Source organism: Poecilia latipinna, unplaced genomic scaffold (assembly GCF_001443285.1).
Source record: "Poecilia latipinna isolate Pla-1442-1.1 unplaced genomic scaffold, P_latipinna-1.0 Scaffold1176, whole genome shotgun sequence".
NCBI classification, from domain to species: Eukaryota; Metazoa; Chordata; class Actinopteri; order Cyprinodontiformes; family Poeciliidae; genus Poecilia; species Poecilia latipinna.
In genome coordinates, this window is record NW_015113792.1 from 135 (window position 1) to 19,421 (window position 19,287).

At 52.6% G+C, this 19,287-nt stretch overlaps 3 protein-coding genes across 4 annotated transcripts in view; 1 reads left to right on the plus strand and 2 right to left on the minus strand.

Moving 5' to 3' along the window:
- Positions 1-1,685: 1,685 nt before the first annotated feature.
- On the minus strand, positions 1,686-7,180 carry LOC106960306 (poly(U)-binding-splicing factor PUF60-like). 2 transcript variants are annotated; one of them, XM_015053344.1, is made up of 11 exons: positions 6,852-7,180; positions 6,510-6,611; positions 6,342-6,428; positions 6,220-6,270; positions 5,376-5,537; positions 4,840-4,932; positions 4,199-4,412; positions 3,881-4,071; positions 2,650-2,761; positions 2,358-2,578; positions 1,686-2,292 (listed from the first exon to the last, which is right to left on the minus strand). In XM_015053344.1, the coding sequence occupies exons 1-11, from the start codon at positions 6,996-6,998 to the stop codon at positions 1,993-1,995; spliced, it is 1,680 nt and encodes a 559-aa protein (XP_014908830.1). In that variant the 5' UTR covers positions 6,999-7,180; the 3' UTR covers positions 1,686-1,992. The 2 variants fall into 2 exon arrangements, with proteins under 2 accessions (XP_014908830.1, XP_014908831.1); XM_015053345.1 differs by having other exon boundaries at positions 6,761-6,854.
- A 103-nt stretch (positions 7,181-7,283) lies between these two features.
- On the minus strand, positions 7,284-12,562 carry afg3l2 (AFG3-like AAA ATPase 2). The gene is made up of 17 exons (XM_015053340.1): positions 12,328-12,562; positions 11,838-11,934; positions 11,577-11,654; positions 11,094-11,203; positions 10,867-11,019; positions 10,726-10,800; positions 10,522-10,646; positions 10,179-10,452; positions 9,943-10,080; positions 9,717-9,870; positions 9,541-9,648; positions 9,336-9,461; positions 9,126-9,236; positions 8,939-9,054; positions 8,664-8,864; positions 8,392-8,586; positions 7,284-8,246 (listed from the first exon to the last, which is right to left on the minus strand). The coding sequence occupies exons 1-17, from the start codon at positions 12,475-12,477 to the stop codon at positions 8,001-8,003; spliced, it is 2,457 nt and encodes an 818-aa protein (XP_014908826.1). The 5' UTR covers positions 12,478-12,562; the 3' UTR covers positions 7,284-8,000.
- Positions 12,563-14,492: 1,930 nt separating this feature from the next.
- The window catches only part of fastk (Fas-activated serine/threonine kinase), a 9,814-nt gene continuing 5,019 nt past the window's right edge, over positions 14,493-19,287 (plus strand). Inside the window, exons 1-8 of the mRNA XM_015053339.1 lie at positions 14,493-14,661; positions 16,364-17,153; positions 17,223-17,541; positions 17,614-17,801; positions 17,883-18,031; positions 18,103-18,319; positions 18,495-18,654; positions 19,011-19,102. Coding sequence (XP_014908825.1) covers positions 16,406-17,153; positions 17,223-17,541; positions 17,614-17,801; positions 17,883-18,031; positions 18,103-18,319; positions 18,495-18,654; positions 19,011-19,102 — 1,873 coding nt within the window. The 5' untranslated portion in view covers positions 14,493-14,661; positions 16,364-16,405. The remainder of the gene's footprint in view (positions 14,662-16,363; positions 17,154-17,222; positions 17,542-17,613; positions 17,802-17,882; positions 18,032-18,102; positions 18,320-18,494; positions 18,655-19,010; positions 19,103-19,287) is intronic.

A 19,287-nucleotide genomic window follows, 5' to 3' on the forward strand; every position in this document is an offset into this window, starting at 1 on the left:
TGCGCTCCACCATGTCGTTGGTGAACATGGCGTGGAAATACGGGATGGAGGCGGCCAGGACGATGCGGTGAGCGCTGAACTTATGCTCCCCGACCTGCAGACACGAGCCGGGTCAGAACCAGAACCAACGGACCTCCAGCTTCATTTAACAGCTGTCATCTGATCGATGAAAACTTTTTAGTTGCTAAGCAATAGGTCAGGTAATCCACTTCCTGTCTACTGACAGGTGTAATCACGTGATCTGTCACCTATAATCAATACATGACCCATCAGCTGTTTCTCAATGGTCTGTCCTGTTAGCCAGTTAGCACCCAGTTAGCATTCCAGCAGCTCGGGAGGTAACTGCAGCCTCGCGCATCACGCTTCTTACCTTGAGGGTGACGTCACACAGCTTGCCTTGACGTCGGATCTCCTCCATCACGACGTAGCCTCTCGCAGGCAGGTCTGGGACGGAGAAGTGGACCAGGTCCTCGAGTTCTTCGCACACGGAATCTCCCATGATGACCTGGAGGCGGACCGAGTCCTGCGAGCCGCCGTACCCACACTTCCGGCGTAGCGGGGCAAGACTTCAAAATAAAAGCTCAGAGCCAGTCTGGTCCGTTTCTACCACTGAAATGTTCTGCTCAGCTCTGGAGGTTCGGTTTATTTGGACTTTGTCCCGAACTTGCAGCTCAGAACAAATATTCATGTTCTGGTGTTGGGTCTGGTTCTGGTGTTCGGCTTCCTGAAGCATTGAACCGTGTTAGTGTGAAAACTTCCTCCCAGCCGAGGGCGACCCCTGCTGGCCGGAAGGCGAAACTGCAGCCTGGTGCTGCGGTCCATCTTTCTCCTGGTCCGGATCGGTTCTAGTCTGGGCAAAACCGCAGGAAGGCAGAGCAGAACCGAATGACCTGGTTCTTCTGAGTCGAGCTTCTCCAAAGAACCCATTGCAATCCAGATATTAACGCAGATCAGAACCAGATGGGCTCGGTTCTGACCCAAGGCTTCTAACAGTCCTGTTCTCAGTCAGGTTCTGATCCTCTCCTGGTTCTGGAAATGCCAGGTCAGCAGGTCTCTGAGGGCCCGATTGTTTCCGACTAGTCCAGAAACACTGAGGCCATCTAGAACTTCATGGACCAGCAGCAGAACTTGTTTTGTCATAAACACAGAACTAGATCAGAACCGGATCTGGGTTTGGACCTGTCATGACGCTGAGCTCAGTTCTGATTCTAGGGAGAACGGACCAGACCAGAACATGTTCTGCAGTTGGTGTGAGATCTTTGGTTCTGACCCAAATGAACTCTGACCTCTCCATCTGCTGATGGCGAACAGAACCTTTCCAGAACCAGTAAAGGCGAGCAGCTGGATTCGGTTCTGGAGGCTGATCAGAACTTTGTGGAAGCCCCAATGTTCACCTGGTCCTGCAGAACCTGATCCGGCCCAGGTCCGGTTCCGGAATGATTTTATTCCAGCTTTCTAAAACAGAAAACAAAGACAACAGAAGAACCAGAACCAGCCGCTCCAGAACCGATTTGGTCGGTTAGTGGATCCGGACAGAACCCGGGTCATTATGACGATGCACTGGGACCAGAGGTTTCCCGTCAGGAGCGTTTGGACCGGGTCGACCCAGGTCGGTGGATGGTTCTGATCAGACCGGGTCCGGTGGATCCGGTCCAATCAGCCAATCAGAGAGCAGCTTCACAACATTTAAACAGCTGGAAAACATTTATTCATTTGGACCCGGCCCGGTTCTGTTCGGTTCTGAGAATTCATATCGGGACGTTCAGGATCGCCCGTCCAGGAGAACCGAGGCCGGTTCCGGTCCGAACCCAGCCGCAGCAGTTCTGTTCGAACCAGAACCACTCGCTCTCCGTTCCCCGACCCGGATGGAGCCAGTTCTGGTCCAGAACCGGATCGACAGAACGTTTGGTTCCGAGAGGAAGCCCGTCTCGGCTCGGCTTGGCCCGACGCAACCTGCAGGAGAAGAAGCGTTTCCATGGAGATGGGCAGGTTCTACGCCGACAGGTCGCTGGTGTCGAAGCGGTCCTGGTCATAGACCTCGGCGGCCACCTTGCGGCCCCCGAACCAGCGGTTGTTGAGCGCCTGGATGGCGCGGTTCCGGTGCGCCGCCTCCGAGAACTCCACGAAGATCTTGACGATGACGTCGGCGTCGTCCTCCTCGCCCTGCCGCTCCTGGTAGATGATGACCCGCCGCACCTGGCCGAACTTCCCGCACTCCTCTGTCACCTCACCCTCCAGGTCGTCGTCGATGTCCTCGGGGCCCACCATGTTCCTCAGCACCATGACGGTGGACTGGGGGCAGAGGGCAGAGGTCAGAGGTCGGGGCCGAGGCCTCGTTCCAATCGGGTCGGGCTCACCTCCTGCTTGCGGAGCAGCTTCCTCATCACCATGTGGCGAGCGCTGCTGCCGCTGATGCTCATGTGCTCCTGCTCGCTGAGCGGCTCCGACGCCGCCTCCTGCTGTGCCTCCAGCTGAGACTCCGCCTCCTTCCTCCTGGGCTCGGAGCCCGACGGAGGCGTAGCCAAAACCGGGTTCACAAGCCCCACATGAGGCAGGCCGGGGCGAGCCGGGGTCACGCCTGGAACGGCAGCCGGCGGTTAGCGGCACAGGATGAAGGGAGGACTGAGAGGACTGGCGGGGCCCGCTCACCTGTGATGACTCCCGGTGCCTGGGCGGCCATGACGGCCTGCGGGAGTCCCAGCTGCTGGGAGAGGAGCGCCGGGCCGGCCAAAGGTCCAAGCAGCGAAGCTCCAACCGGATCCTGACGAACCAGAGAAACACTGAGGCAGTAGGAACACCACTGGCCACGCCCACTGGCCACGCCCACTGGCCACGCCCACTGGCCATGACAGCTAATATTAGCTATAGCGCTCAGGGTAATACCGGGTTCAGCCCCGCTAGGAAGGCTCACCCAGATTTAGTTAAAAGTTTTAACATGGACTTAGAATATCACAAGAGCCAACGTTAGAAATAAAACATTATAATAAATATATTATCAGTTTACACAGGTGGCAATGACTGTTGTTAATATGTAATTCTTTCACTCTGTCAAAAGTAAGATGGCTCCCAAATCTGCCGTTTTTATTTTGAAGGTTTCCTAAAGCCACGATGTGAGAAAGAAGTGGGAAAACAAGGAGACAGATTCACTGCACAGGATGAATCTAGAATCTCTCTGAATCTGGGGAGGATCTACTGGGGTGGTTAAGGCTCTCATTTGGACAGTTGCCACCCCTGTTACCACCCCAGCTGGCGACAATGAATTCAATAAATAGGGCAAAATGGACATTAAGCACACAAATATCTGTTTTCCAACAACATTGAATGCACCACAATGTAACCTGACATCTACTGCTAAGTAGCGGGAAGCGAGAGAAGGACAGAGAGAGGCAGCAGCATTGATATGTATGGATACAGGCACGTACAGAGGGGGGGCAAGAGGGGGTTGAGCACCTGCCCCTTTTGCTCCTTGCCCCCAAGGATAGAAAACAGCGAGGCCTCAATATATAAACAACCGCTATCGTTTCGTCTTTAGTACTTCTTTTTCATTGGATATTCTTTAAAAAAATGAACATTCATAATAAGCCATAAAGATATTTTGAGAATTTATATTTCTATGGTTATTTTATGCATTTGACAAGAGATGTCAGTTCTCCTGTAATGCTTGAACATTTTAAACATTCCTCTTATTGATCTAAAGCAATTGTAAAATGTTCGACATTAAACTCAAATCTTCAGATCTCCCTTGATGGAATGAGTTTGACAAAAATTAATTATTTGTTTTAGGTTGTCATATTCATCAGCATCAGAATATTTACCCTGATTTTTCTCCATAAGGCCTGGCTCTGCCACTAGCCCCTGACCTTGTCCCTCCATGGTGTACCTGAGCTGTGATCTTGGCACTGGCAGCGGCTGCAGCCACGGCGGCGGCTGCAGGAAGTCCTCCAGCAGTGGTGGGGGTGAGGAGGGGCATGGGCGGAGTCACGGCCTTCCCCACCCTGAGGTACTGCCCCCCCAGGTCGAACAGGTTCATGGAGGCCACTGCGTCCAGGGCCGACTGAGCCTTGTCGTACTCTGGACACACAGAGGACAAGCTGGTTTCAGACAGCAAGACGCAGCTCGCCGCATCGCGTCCCACAGGACGCGGTGTGACGCCGACCCCAGAGGACCAGAGCGGTCCCTGACACCTGGCCGGCCTCACCAATGAAGCCGTAGCCTTTGTGTCGCCCGGTGGTGGGCTCGCGGGCCAGCATGCAGGACTTGATCCTGCCGAAGGCCTCGAAGACGCTCTTGATGTCCTCGTCGGAGAGGTCGGGGTGGACGGACGCCACGTAGATCCTGTTGAAGGCCCGCGCTTCCTCCGCCAGCTGGTCGATGATCGGCTGAGCCTGGCCGATGTTGCTGGGCCGGCCGACCTGCAAGACAGCGCGAAGGGATAAGTGGACGGCCGCGGTAACGCAGAGAGACGGTGATGTCACATGATCAACCAGCCCCTCCAGTGGCCTCTCAGCGTTCAGATAAACTCCACTGGGAACCTCGAACTGAACTGCACTCAGCTCAAATGTTTGGGCTTTGGTACGTTTGCAGCTGACCTGGTTTTCCTGGGCATTACTGGATTGGAAGCCTGGTTTTCTCTTTTCTAAGGCACCTTAATGTTACTGGTTAACTGGTTAACTGGGTGGTTCCTGTTCTGGCCCTTTCAATGGTTCACTGAGGGCAACATTTTTTCTTCCCTTTGATTTTATTTTGGGTTGGATTGTAGAACGATCTACAACATGAAACAGGAAATAAAGACCCAGAAAACAAACATATATAATGAAGACAGACAGGAACCGGGCCCACCTTGATGTTCCTCCCTCCCAGAACCACAGAGTTCATCTGTTCAAGAGCCAGCTGGGCCGCTTCAGGAACCTCGTACTCCACGAAGGCAAAACCCTGCAGAGACAGAACTGATCAGGGAACCACAGAGGGAACCAGAGGGAACCAGAGAGAACCAGAGAGGGAACCAGAGGGAACCAGAGAGAACCACAGAGGGAACCAGAGAGGGAACCAGAGAGAACCACAGAGAACCAGAGAGAACCACAGAGGGAACCAGAGAGAGAACCAGAGGGAACCAGAGAGAACCACAGAGAGAACCACAGAGGGAACCACAGAGGGAACCACAGGGAACCAGAGAGAGAGAACCAGAGGGAACCACAGAGGGAACCACAGGGAACCAGAGAGAGAACCACAGAGGGAACCACAGGGAACCACAGAGGGAACCACAGGGAACCAGAGAGAGAACCAGAGGGAACCACAGAGGGAACAAGAGAGAGAACCAGAGAGGGAACCAGACAGGGATCCCTGAGGTTCTACGGCTGTCTCTTGTCCTCTTGGACCTTGTGCTTCATCGTGACTGAGTCCCAGGACATGTCGATGCTTTTGATTGGTCCAAAGGGGATGAAGGCCTGCCTGATGGTGTCCTCGCCCAGCTCGTAGTAGATGGAGCCCACGTAGACCCGGCACATGATGGCCAGAGCTCTCTGGCGCTGCGCTGCCACCTGGTGGACAGGAGGATCAGAGGGAGCAGGTCAGCATCCACCAAGGCTGCGTTCACCCAGCCTTGGTGGTCTGTCTGCCACCCAGATCCCACTTCTCACAGCAGTCTGAACCTTTCCCATGTTTCACCCAAAAAACCAACCTGTTCACCGTCCAGCTGTGGAGCTAAAGCTAGCAGTAAATCTAAACAACATCTGAAATGATAATAATGAAGTGATGGAAGCAGTCTGAGTCAGTGAACACATCACATCCCAACCCAACCCACCACTGCTGGTCCGACTCCAAACAGAACCGGAGCAGAACCGGGTCAGAGGCTACAGCCAGTGCACCACTAAAGGCCGCTGCTGTTAGCGTTCTGTCAGCTTCCTTCGTCTGCTGACCGTGTTGCTCTCAGCAACTTTAAAACCCTTCCAGAGACGGCAGCCATCTTTACAATCGCAAACAGAGCGATGCTTGTCATGGCTACTTCTTTCGTCATTTGCGGTCGGAAACCGTTCACACATAAGTCTGACTGTGTCGCAGTATTTATTATTAGCATGAACCACTACGCAGGAAAGACCAGATTTTTAGAGAACATGGAACATCAAGAGCTGCTGGAAGAAGGAAACCTGAGAACTGCTGAAAGATTAGATCCTGCCAATAGGCCAACAGAACTGGGCCTGAACAGAACAGAACCATACTCACCGACTGCAGCGGCGACAGAGCATCTCCTAAACCCATGGTCAGAGGAGCCATCTGAGGGAGGAGAACAGACAACCCTTAACTATCACAGAGGAGGTAAAGGGGGCGTGGCCTCTGGGAGTTACCTGCAGGCTGGTGAGCTGCTGATGCTGCACCAGCGTCTGCTTCACCAGCACGCTCTTGATGCTCTGCTCCATAGCGTACTTTTTAGCCTGCAGGGAGAACCCAGAGAGCATTTAGCGACCAAAACCACAGGTGCTGCTGTTGGTTCTGACCCGTTGCAACAGATTGACCTTCTGCAGCGCCTCCTGCTGGTTGGGGGTAAGCGGAGGCAGGCCCAGCTTAGGGGTGGGGGCGGCGGTCTGTCCGTTCTCCATGATGAGAGGCGCCCCTCCCTGTGAACCAATCAAAACACACCGACTGCTGATGATATCATCGATCAGAGGAGGTTGCAGCTGATGCAGACACTGGTTAACTAACCCACCGGTTAACAGGTCACTAACCTACTGACTTGGACCTGGTTATCTATGAACAGTTCACTGACCTGCTGACTCCAACCAGGGTGTTTAACAACAGCTCTCGAAGCTCCAGGCCTGTTAGCATTAGCTTAGCTTTCATCCAGTTCCGGTTCTTACCGCAGAAACCGCCGCAGCCATGCAGCTTTCTTCCGGCTCCGCTGCCGTCCCTCTCCGCAATTCTTCGAATTGCTTCTCCGGATCTTTGAAGTTATCTCCGACCGAACCGAACCTAAAACCTGCAGACAGTTCTTCAAGTACTAGCATCTGTACACTGCCCGGAACACAACAACGCTACCCGTGACGTCACTTCCTCTGAGAGGAAATTTCAGAATAAAAGCCCCAATGACTCAGTTTGGTCAGGTATAGCTGAGGTTGGTCCGGCGGTACCAGGGGACCTTATGACGTCACCGTGTTACGTGTCAGCATAGGTAGAAGCTGGAGCTCAAAGAACGTTCTGGAATCAAGAACGTTCATCTGTTAGCTTGTGTTCTGATCTTTTCCGTTATTTATTTGATCAGAGATCTGGAACCGAGCCATCAGAACCAGAACCAACATATACACCTTTATTATCACACATCATTTTACATGTTTACACACAGAGCAGGCCGAGAACTCATCCTTTTAGAACCCAGACCCGATCAGAACTGGTTCTGATCCACTTTAGTTATGAGCTGGAACCACTCCAGGACTTTACCAGAACCAAACCGTCCAGACGTCTGGTGCTTCTGCGGCTGTGACCCGGATCGGTCCGGATCAGAACAGAATCAACAGGAGGTTCACTTCCAGTTTCCAGTCAAAGGTTCTGCGGCAGGCTGTGGAACACCAGTAGGAGAACGTCCTTTGCAGAACCTTACAAAAACCATACAGAACCTAACAGAACTTTACAGAACCTTGGTCTGTAACTTCTAGAAGTTTCCAGTTCAAGACCTGAACCGGGCCTCTGAACCCGGGTGTCTGGTTCTGGTCTGTTGGAGCAGAGAAGTGTCTAGAGGCTGCAGAACCGTGGTTCTGGAGGGCCCGAGTTGAAAATCCCGCTGTGGGACCGGATGCTGGACCCAGTATAACTCTGGACCAATGGTTTCCCCATCAGAACGGTGCCAGATGTTCTGGTGGAACATTTTCCTCAGAACCTCCTGCTGAGGTTCTGAGGAAAACACCGAGTCTGGGTTCTACACAGATACACATGGAGCGGTTCTGTTTGGTTCTGATATGATGTTCAGAACCCGTGGAACAGATCAGAACCCAACAGAACAGTTTATGGAGGTTCTAGAAGGGCATGCCTCCAGAGATCTGGCGGGCCACCTGCTCCTCTGGGCTCTCCTGGTTCCGGTCCTGGTTCCGGTCCTGGTTCCAGTCCCTCAGACCGTCCGGCAGCGCCGTGTCCTCGTCCTCGCCGCCCGTCCCTTCCACCAGCTCCTCGTATGTCGAGCGCTCCGCAAACGGCCGCCGACCCAGAAGCTCCTCCATGTCCTCTTTGGACAGAACCTCCCGCTGCAGGAGCCGCTGCGCCACCTGCAGGACAGCACAGGAACCACAGTCACAACCAGAACAGGAACCGGAACCACAGCCTCCCACTCCACCGAGCCCAGAGGAACCAGAACCAGCCTGCCTTGCTGGGATTCCACGGGCGACAGACCCGGGCGGACCATGGCGGTACCTTGTCCACCTCGGCCTTCTTGTCGGTCAGCAGCAGCTGGGTTCGGCGGTACGCCTCGCCAATCAGGGTCCGGACCTCGGAATCGATGAGGCGGGCCGTGGCCTCGCTGTACGGCTTCTCCAAAACCATCTCGCCCTGCCGCGGCAGGTCGAAGGACACCTGGCCCACCTTGGGGTTCATCCCGAACTGGACGATCTGCGGGAGGACAGCAGCGAGTCAGACGGACCGGACCCAAGAGGAGTTAGGAGTGTCTGCCAGGTTGAGCAACTCACCTGTGCATAGGCACTCTGTGTGACCTTCCTGAGGTCGTCCTGGGCCCCAGTGGTGACCCGGCCGAAGAAAATCTCCTCTGCAACGCGGCCCCCCAGCGTCATGCACATGCGGTCCAGCAGCTGCTCCTTGGTGTACAGGTACTGCTCCCTGGGGAGGTACTGGGCATAGCCCAGGCCCCGCCCCCTGGGGATGATTGACACCTGCACAGGCAGCAAAGCATTAGAACCCGGCCATGCCAACAGATCCAAACAGATCTATATAGAACCTGACGGACCTTTAGCAGCGGGTCGGCGTGCTCTAGGAACCAGCCAGCCACAGCGTGACCAGCCTCATGGTACGCCACCGTCTTCTTCTCCTCTGGCTGCAGAACCTGGGTCTTCTTCTCCAGACCTCCAGGAGACAGAAAGGTTACAGAACCGGAACCAAAACCTGACACTGCGCTGGCTCTGTTCGGGTCTCACCTCCGATCACCCTCTCGATGGCCTGCTCGAAGTGCTTCTGATTGATGGTATCGGATAGGTGGCGTGCGGCAATCAGTGCCGCCTCGTTGCACACGTTGGCGATGTCGGCGCCTGCCAGGCAGCAATAAGGGACAGACAATCCACACAAATGACCTGAGGCTCAGACACACCCGTCACCTGACTGGTCACTCCCATCAGGGTGCATACTACCTGAAAATCCAGGCGTGAGGGCAGCCATCTTCTTGGCCAGAGCATCTTTGTCCAGGTCTGTGCTGAGCTTCAGAGGATGCAGGTGGACCTTAAAAATGGACGCCCGTCCTTTGATGTCAGGAGGACCTGAAAGGAAAGAGAGTTTTGTCACCAGCTCACCTAGCTGATACCTGGCTGATAATTAACCGCCCAGTTGCCCGCTCACCGATGTAGATCTGCCTGTCGAAGCGCCCAGGCCGCAGCAGGGCCGGGTCCAGGATGTCGGGTCGGTTGGTTCCGGCCAGAACCACCACATTGGTGGCAGTGTTGAAGCCTGGGGCACAGAGTGGACAGTGAGGAACGGCCCGGTGGACCCCGTGGTTCTGCGGAAGCGGGACCCACCGTCCATCTCCACCAGTAGCTGGTTCAGGGTGTTCTCCTGTTCGCTCTGGCCTCCAAAGTTGCCGCGGCCGCGCTTCCGGCCCACGGCGTCGATCTCATCGATGAAGAGGATGCAGGGCGCGTTCTTCCGGGCCATGACAAACAGATCCCGAACCTGCATGGAGTGGAACATCAGAGGAACCTCAGAGGAACCGCTCTCCAACCCACTTCCCTGGCGGCACCTTACCCTGGCGGGGCCCACTCCCACGAACATCTCCAGAAACTCGGAGCCGTTCACTGTGATGAAGGGAACGTTGGCCTCGCCTGCTGTTGCCTTGGCCAGCAGTGTCTTCCCGGTTCCTGGGGGTCCGGTCAAGATGGCCCCCTGCCACACAACATAACCGCTGATCCTGGGGCAACCCATCTGTGGCCCCATCCTCCACCAGCCTGAAAGAACCCAACCTCACCTTGATCCCGCCTCACCTTGGGTATCTTGGCACCCAGGTCCTGGTACTGTTTGGGGTTTTTCAGGAAGTTGACGAACTCCATGATCTCCAGCTTGGCCTCCTCACACCCCGCCACGTCTTTGAACTTGACGTCGATCTCATCCTTCAGGATCTTTGCAGTGGTCTCGCCAACGCTGAAAAGACCCCCCATGCCGCGGCCCGGCCGGCCCCCACCCGCTGGCCCACGCCGCAGCATGAAGAGCAGGAAGCCGATGATGAGCGCCGTAGGCAGCATGCTGAGCAGGAACGACCTGTGGGGAAGGACCGCAGGGTCAGGGTTGGGGTCGGGGTGTAGGTCAGGTCGCAAGGTCGTGGCTCACCCGTCGCTCTCGGTGGAGTATACCACCGGCAGGCGGTTCTCGCTCTCGATGCCCAGCTCACTCTGGGCCGTCTCCAGGTTTCTCTCGAAGGTGTCCACGCTGCCAATGTTGAACCAGACGTACTGCTGCAGGTGGAAGCACAGGGGGAGGAGTCAGTGGTGGTGCTGCAGGTACCTGAGGCTTGAGCAGGCCGATGGGACGCACCCCGTCCAGCGGAGCCTTCCCCGGAGAGAACGCCACCCTGACATAGCGCTTGTTGACCACCTCCAGCCGCTCCACCTGGTGGGAAATCAGCAGTTAGAGCTGCAGACTCTGAACCAGGGCGGACACAGGTGAATTCCTCACCGCTCCTTTGGACAGGTAGTTGTTGACAAAGTCCTTCCAGGTGACCTCACGACCTCCGTCCCGCAGGAAGAAGTAGTAGGTGATGGCAGTCCAGAACGCCACGCCGGTCAGCAAGTACAAGCGGAACTCCTTATCGTCCCAAGGGACGTCACCCTGGAGAGAGGAGCAGCTGAGACACCTGGACAGGTAACACCTGGGACCCGCCGTGCCCTGATCAGGTGACTGACCTTCTGCAGGCGGCTGTACCAGTGGTTCTCCTCCTTGCGGCTGCCTCGTTTCCCTCCTCCGGACCCGGATCCTCCGGGCTTCCCGGACGGTTTCTGGGCAGGTTTGGACTCTGAAACGGGTCAGAACCGTTAGTGGGCTGGGCTTTGAGCATGCTTGGTTTGGAGAGTCAGTATAAAGTCAGCACATCCATCATCATGGAGGTTTTAGCTCTGATTCATGTAAAGTGGACTAGAACCGGTCCAAACCTGGGTCATTGGTTTACCTGTTGTAAGTCCCGCCCCTAAACCAAAACTCTCAGGTTGTTTCTGATGAAAGAGAACCGTTTTGTAGGTTCTGACCTGAAGGACCACCGTCTGACGGCGCCATCAGAGACCTTGTTCAACAGACAGAGCCGTGGAAGAGGCTCTACAGAGAACTACAGAGTCGGTTCTGTAGTTCTCTGACTTATTCACCTGTCTCCAGCTGCGCATGCTCAGACTCACCTGTGTCTTCTTTACCTTTAGCTTCCGGTTCAGAGGTTCTGGCCCGGTTCTGACTCTCTGGGAAATATTTCTCAAATCCTGTAAGGAGAACAAGAACAGTCTGAGCGCACGTTCGTTTCCATGGTGACCACCTCCGTCGTTCTCTGCGGGAACACTTCAACTCAACGATTCAGTTCACCTGAGAGGCCGTGGAGCCATACTTAGAACTCCGACCCGTGTTTGCCAAGGTGAGGACAGAACCAGAACCGGGTCCCCACTCACCTTTGGGCGGTTTGGAGCTCAGGATCCTGGAGGCTCCCAGCAGCTCGCTCAGCGGGTCGGGCCCACTCCGCACCCGACCAGAACCGGCTGGAGACACCTGAGAGGGGGAGGAGGGTCCACAGGTTGGCTTAAACAACTTCATGAACACAAGGTCTGGATTCATGGGTTGCGGACCCATTCATTTAGACCAACAGAACTGTTCTGGACAGTGCTGTTTCGGACCAAAGCGCATCTGACCCTCAGAATTTACATCACTCTATGATGAATACGTAATCAATGTCGTCATCAGTAAACCAGGCTCTGACGTCACATGTTTAGAGTGAAAACAGAGGATACCTGGCTTACGTCACACCTCTATAGCAGGTGAAAACGTAAGCCAATCCGCTCAGATTACCACGTTTTTGAGTTCGGTTCGGGCTCTGAGCGGCTTCCCGAACCGAACCCAAGCAGAGCGGGTCAAGGTGAGCCTGTCGTTCCGCCCCCCACCTACCGTCCTGGTTGGAGCTCCGCGGGGCCGAAGCAGCAGCCGGACCAGGCTCCTGCAGCCCGCAGGCAGCCGTAGGTACCGGTGGGCCATGGCACTGAGGCTGGACGGGGTTCTAAACACGGAGCGGGTCCAAAACAAACGTTCCGTAATCATCCAGCGGCGCCGACATATTTCCTCCACGCCTTCTTCTTCGATTAGAGTTTGGTAAAGATCACCGCGCCGCCTGCAGGCCCTAAAGGGAACAGTGGAGAAGGAGGAAAACCCTCTTCCGCCCTGACTGCCCCTGGAGCCGCCATATTCGTCAGGTAAATCGATGGCGACGTCGATTAAAATGTGTCTAAATGTGTCGGAGTCCAAGTTTAGATCCACCAGACGGATGTCCTGTCTGGGTCACAGACCACAGTTCATCAGCTGTATGTCAGTGAACAGGTTCCTCAGGAAACTTCTGTCTTCAGCCCACTGTACTGTCTCTTGTTGTTTCATTCAAGTTTTTTTATTATTGAAAAGTAAGCCAGGGGTGTAGATTTCATACATTGGTATGAAAAATAAAAAGAATAGAGAGCAGATATTACAGACATGACAAATTAAACATAGTCAGAGATCTACAACATTCATATGCTTTTACAGCTTTTTTGTTCATACTTTTGGAAATAGTGGATAAACAAAGTTCGAATTCCTTAACCAAAACTGTAAAAAAAATAAAAAAAGGTGAAAAGGGTGAAGATGATGAAAATTTACATTTTTGAATATGAAATTTGCCAAATATAATAATTAGATTGATTGACAGTATTTTGCCTGCATTTGTATTCTTACCATGAAAACCAAAAATAATATGCTCATACCTCAGGGAACATTTAGCATCAATATAACAATTTCTAAAAAATTTTGATACGACAATTACAGAATAAAAAACTAATTGTTTCTGGATGCTACAGTTGGGGTTTATTGTTTTCATATATTTCATCATGTATTGATTAGTAGGATAAATTCGATTACAGTTTACAAGACATCTTTCATTTTGTTGTCTATGAAAAGTTTCTGATGATGAGTCCACCTTCATCAGGGACAGAATTCTTCCAATAGAAAACAGATGAAGGTACAGAAATAATATCTTGTTGAAACAGGGAACGAATAGTTCTGTTATTCTTACAAGTAGAAGAAAAACACTCTTTACCAACGATGGAGTCAGTTACTTTCAACAAGGCTTTATATTCATCAACATTATTTCTAAAGAGTTCACAGTGGCCTCTCCAAATTGTCCCTAGGTGTGAGTGAGTGTGTGTGTGTGCATGTTTGTTTGTCCTGTCTGTCTCTGTGTTGCCTGCGACAGACTGGTGACCTGACCAGGTGACCTGACCAGGTGACCTGACCAGGTGACCTGACCAGGTGACCCTGCCTCTCGCCTGGAACGTTGGATGGAGAAGCAGCAGCACCTCCTGACCCCACTAAGAAACAAGGTGTTAGAAAATGGATGGATGGATGGAGTTCACATATTTCATTAGTTACAGGATCAAACACAATATCATACTTTTTAGGAGTTACAGCGAGGTTATACTTGAGTTTGAACTCATTATAACTGAGTAAACACCCATTTTTGTTAGATGACCCACAGAAGGATTTTTATTGTCGAACCATTTAGGATAAAATAAAAATTTATTTTTTGAAGGATATATTGGTTATTCCAGATGAAGAATTTATGGGGAGAAAAATGATGTTTACATATAAGTACCCATAAAGAAGTGCTTGTTTGTTAAATGCAGAAAGTTTTACTGGTATTTTCTCTATTTTGTAATTACAGAGGAGGAGGAAATTAAGACCCCCTACACTGGAGAAAATGTAATTTGGCAAAGTATTCCAAACGGAGGATGAACTTTTTAGATTCTACTTTAACCAGTTTACTTTGAATGTATTATTTAGAGTTGTGGAATCTAGGAAATCTAACCTCCTTTTTCATAAGAATTTCCCACTGATTTTCTTATAATATATACGATTTTTCCATAAAAAAATTGAATAACATTGGTCAACAGATTTTATAGTTTGGTTGTCTAAATGCAAGGAGAGCGCAGAATAAATGAGCCGTGATATTAGATAACAATACTTGTCCCCTAAGACAAGCTTAATTTAATCGCGAACCAAAAGTAAATCCCCCTGGTTTCCCGCCGCAGGGTGGCGCTGTGGCCCCTTTTGTCGGTGCGGGCCGGGGACACCGTGATGGAGTTTGCGGACTGTGTAGAGGAATGAACGGGCTGACTGATCACTGTTTTCCCGCTGAACTTGGACCGTCAGCGGCTTCTTGTTGTTCACATAGTGGAGGGACCGGCGGTACTGAGCTATGAGGTAACGAATCCGCCACTGTCAGCTTCTGACCCGGGTTAAAATCTCGGAGAGCAGCCCGTTGATCCTGTGACAGAGAGGGGGAAGGACAACCGTACCTGCCGGAGCTACCAGCCAAAGCTACTGGAGCCTAGAGGAAGCTTAGCTTAGCATGTAGCCTGATTAGATTAGCATGTAGTCTGGGTTTGCAACGTACAGCCGCTACTAGCTGCAGAGTTTGTCTCTAATGAGACTCGGTCATATATGATATTGTGGTCATTTGTTACTGTTAAATGTGATGTAAACGGGGCATCTGGAGATACTTGAACCCAAAGGAAGCTGCTGTCTGCGGCAGTACAGCCCGTTAGCTCTCGGTTAGCATATAAATAGAATTAGCTTATAATTAGCTGGGGTGTTTAGTTCTGAGGAGATAAACACTGTTTGGACCAGTTGCCTTTAAAGTGGTTGATAGTTCTCCTCATATGATCTGGAGGATTATCAGTTAAAATATGTCCAGCAGAAGGTTGGAGTTACTGAAGGAGCGAAGGGGCAGACATGTTGGAAGTGCAGCTGACAGCAGTTGGGACTCGGTCTAGTCGCCTTCTTCTAGCTCAGAGGTCAGGTGAGCTGTCAAGTGGACTTATTGGACCTGAATGATGTCATAATGAAGTTCAGGTTGACAGGTCAAGGTTCAGCTTCCTCTGACCAGGTCTTATTGTAATACATATTCTCAGCTGTTTGTTTGGTACCAGAACTGATCCGTTTGTCACCCAAACCCAGTCATGTTAAACTAAAAACCGTTGCTAAACATTAAAATCACCAGCACTAGAGCAATAGCCTGTGAATCTCTGCGGGTTCTGATCCAACAAGCATCTGACCTCCTTTATAATCCGGTCCAAGCCTTTTTTGGTCCCCAATCAGATTTTTATCTGGGCCCCGAATACCAGTATGTCAACACCAGATAATTCCTCATTCCTAAGCTAGTCAATTTGCATAACAAACCTACAATCATTAGCATCTTTATTATTGCTTCTGATTTTAACTGTACAAGAGTAACAAACTAAAAAATTGATTTGGATTTTAAAATGCAGAGGTACTAAAGTGTGCCATATTATATTATCTGTGTGAAAGTAACATCAGCTAAAAAACAATAAATTTACAGTAATCAAGATTGCAAGGTGACAACCATCAACAGGAAGAGATTAACCATTAGTGTAACAATTATAAAAACAATATGGAAATTGATTTTACATGTATAATAGCAATTAGTTTACTTTATTCAATGTTGTTTTTTCTATCATGCTCGCTTGGTGGTCTTGGGGCCCCTGTGGTGTGGGGGCCTCAGCAGCTGCAGCCCTCAGAGGTCAAAGGTATGTCCCCTCACCTGGACCTGGAGCGACCTGCTGCTTTTCTGCTATACATTTACACCTCCGAGACTTTCTTAGATCATGTATGAGGAAATTAGTTGCCATGTTACCAAGATGTCCTGTTAACCAGCATCAGAACCGACTAGAACCAGCCCAAGTCCAGTTAACAAAGCTGAGGTCCAGGGGCCTCCTATGGCACCTCCTGTTGGGCTCGTTGACTTCCAACGAGGTTCTAATTACAGGAACTAATTGGGCCAGCATAGGGCCCAATTAGTCCGGTTCTGGTCCTCTGGGACAGTGAATGGGAGCAGAACCTGCTGGGTTGTGTGTAACAGTGTGAATATTATGGGATGTTGCAGGAGAGCTGAGCCGGAGCCTCCAGGTGGTCTGGCTGCTGGACTATGCTGTGTTGGTCCACTGGGTGGCGCTTCCTGAGTCGAGCTCACCTCCTCCCTCCTCGACACGCCGCTCAGTCCGTCGCCATGTACGCCACCCGCCTCTACAGCACTGCGGGGGGAGGAGGGGGAGGCGGAGGGGGGCTTAAGCAAGGCAGGAGGGCAGGGCTGGCGGTGCTGGAGGGTCCTCAACCCCACCTCCCCCACCATCTTCACCCACCGCCTCCCCCAACTTACCCTCTCTACCAGGGCCGTCCAGACGCCCACCGAGGACCTCACTTCCACCATCACTACCACCCCCACCATCTGGCTCCACCCCCTCTGCCTCCACATTACCAGCACCATGTGCCGGTCCACTCCTACGGGGGAGGAGCAATGGCTGGTGGTGGCGGCAAGAAGAAGACATGGAACTTCATCCATGAGAAGATGAGCTATGACACGTTTTTCACCATGAAGCGTCTGATCGAACGCTCACGGCAACCCGACGAGGTTCTGCGCTGGGTCACACAGAACCCCGCCAAGATCTCTCACAACCACTATCCCGTCGCCCTGCAGAAGATCGGCCAGCTGCTGCAGGCTACGCCATCGCCGCGAGTTGCTGGGGATGGCGCGGATGGGGAAGCGTCAGAGGCAGACAGGCGGCAGATCCTGGACCAGCCGGATTTCCAGACCCTCTGCAATGCCATTGTCAACGACTGCGCCAAGTTCGACAACTTCAGCATCGTCAACTGCCTGTATGCTGTCGCCTCGCTCGGTAAGGCCTTCACACAGCTCACAGGATCTGCCCCCTGACTCTGACCTCACTGAACCTTTGTACCTCCAGGACTGCCTAGTGACTCCAAGGTGGTGGTGGTCCTGGAGGCGGAATCCCAGTCCAGACTGAGCCAGTTCAACCAGAAGGACGTGTCGATGGTGTTCAGCTCCAGCATGCGGCTGCACCCGGGCAGCCAGCACCCGCTGACCGAGGCCTGCCTCGCCGGCCTGGAGAAGAACCTGGAGCGAGAGCGCCACCCGCAAACGCTGTTCCTGCTGCTCTCTTACTACCGACTCAAATGGCGCTCGCTGCAGATGGCAGAGCCAGCTACAGGGGTTGCCGCTGCTATCAACACGCCTCCGAATCCAGAGCAGCTAGTCACCAACAGGTGAGTCAGGTCTGCGGCTGATACCCGGTCAGTGGACCTCTGAAGACTCTAACGGCTGATTCGTGTCCTCAGGAAGATCCTGCGACTTGTCAAGCACACTCTGGCCAGCGTCAGTGGCGTCCGTGACCAGGAGATGGCGCTATTGGACGAGATGCTGGCAGCCTGTGCTCGAGAGGCCAGTAACAAGAGTCTGGAGCTGATCTTCAGCTCTCACCTGTTCTACCAGAACCGACAGGAGAAGTTCATCAACAGCCTGGCAGGTCGGTTCCCTGAGCAGGTGGACACAGGTGTCCCTGTGTCCACCTGTCCTGATCTAACCTTGCTGTGACTGTCTCCTGCAGAGGAGCTACCCAAGAAGGTGGACAGCATCACGCCATACACCATGGCCCTAATCGCCAAGTACATCGCCCGCCATCGGCTCAGGGAGACCCGGCTTCTCGACACCATTGCCGACTTTCTGATCAGGAAGGCCGAGTACCTGGATAGTAAGGTGAGGATGCCTCTGCCTCACTGTTGGGTTGGGAAATGCGGGCGCGCTCTGACCAACGTCTATCTCATCAGGTAATCCAGAAGCTAGTGTTCCCATTCAGCAGGATGAGTTACCGTCCGTCCGCCGAGCAGCAGTTCTTCTCCCGGCTGGAAGAGGCGGTGGAGCTCAAGGCGCTATGCTCGCCGCTCGCCACCGTCAACATCCTCATGTCCCTGTTCCAGCTTGGCCACTTCCCTGGAACTGTGCTGCACCGAGTCTTTTCCTCTGCCTTCATCAGCAATGTCACAAGTGAGCAAATAGTGAGACCCTTGATACCGCGGCTTACATGGTACCAGAGAGACAGCCAGTAAAACAGTCTGTTAAACCTTAATGGAACCAGTGTAGATGGTCTGAACTGGTTGAACCCTGTGGTAGAATGGTGGTGTGATGCTCCCCCAGTATAACCAGTATCCTCTGCCCTCAGATAGTCCATATGCGCTGATTGTCAGAAGGTACCTGTCTCTTCTGGACGCGGCGGTAGAGTTGGAGTACCGTGACTACGTCGGCCCTCGCCTGCAGGACGCACACAAGGTGCTGATGTTTGACCATGCCCTCACAGCGGACGAGGTCAACCGGAAGTACAGGTGAGACCTGCGTACACCTGGATCAGGCCTTTTCAGGGGGTCCACAACCAAGACCTTGGTCTCAGCATGCAAGGTGGCCCAATCATAGCTGAGCTTTTGGGGCGCATGGCTGGATCAAAGAGGGCAAGGGCTTTAAATGCGAGTCATAAATTTCCTCCACAACCAGGAACAGGCTGGTTCTGCTTTTGGGCCCAGATTGGGTTGATCCGATAGAGTTGAACGAACATCGGAGGTTCTGAGTGTTCCTTAGCTGGTACTAACAGAACCTTTTGAATCTAAAAGAGATGTGTCAGCAGTTAGAACCAGAAGAAATTGCTGGTTCTTTTCGGTCTGACTGGTTCTGTCGGGTTTTCCAGCTATAAAGGTCTGGTGGCTGAAGCTCTTCGCCAACTGCTGGGAGAACATAGCTACAAACAGGACGAGGTGCTGCCCCCTGGATACTACACAGGTACTACACCCAGACCCACATGGCCGTGCAGTACTACACCAGGACTGATGAGGTACTACAGCGCCCCCACTGGACAAATTAGGTACTGCAGCGCCCCCACAGGACTAAGTTAGGTACTACAGCGCCCCCACAGGACAAATTAGGTACTGCAGCGCCCCCACAGGACAAAGTTAGGTACTACAGCG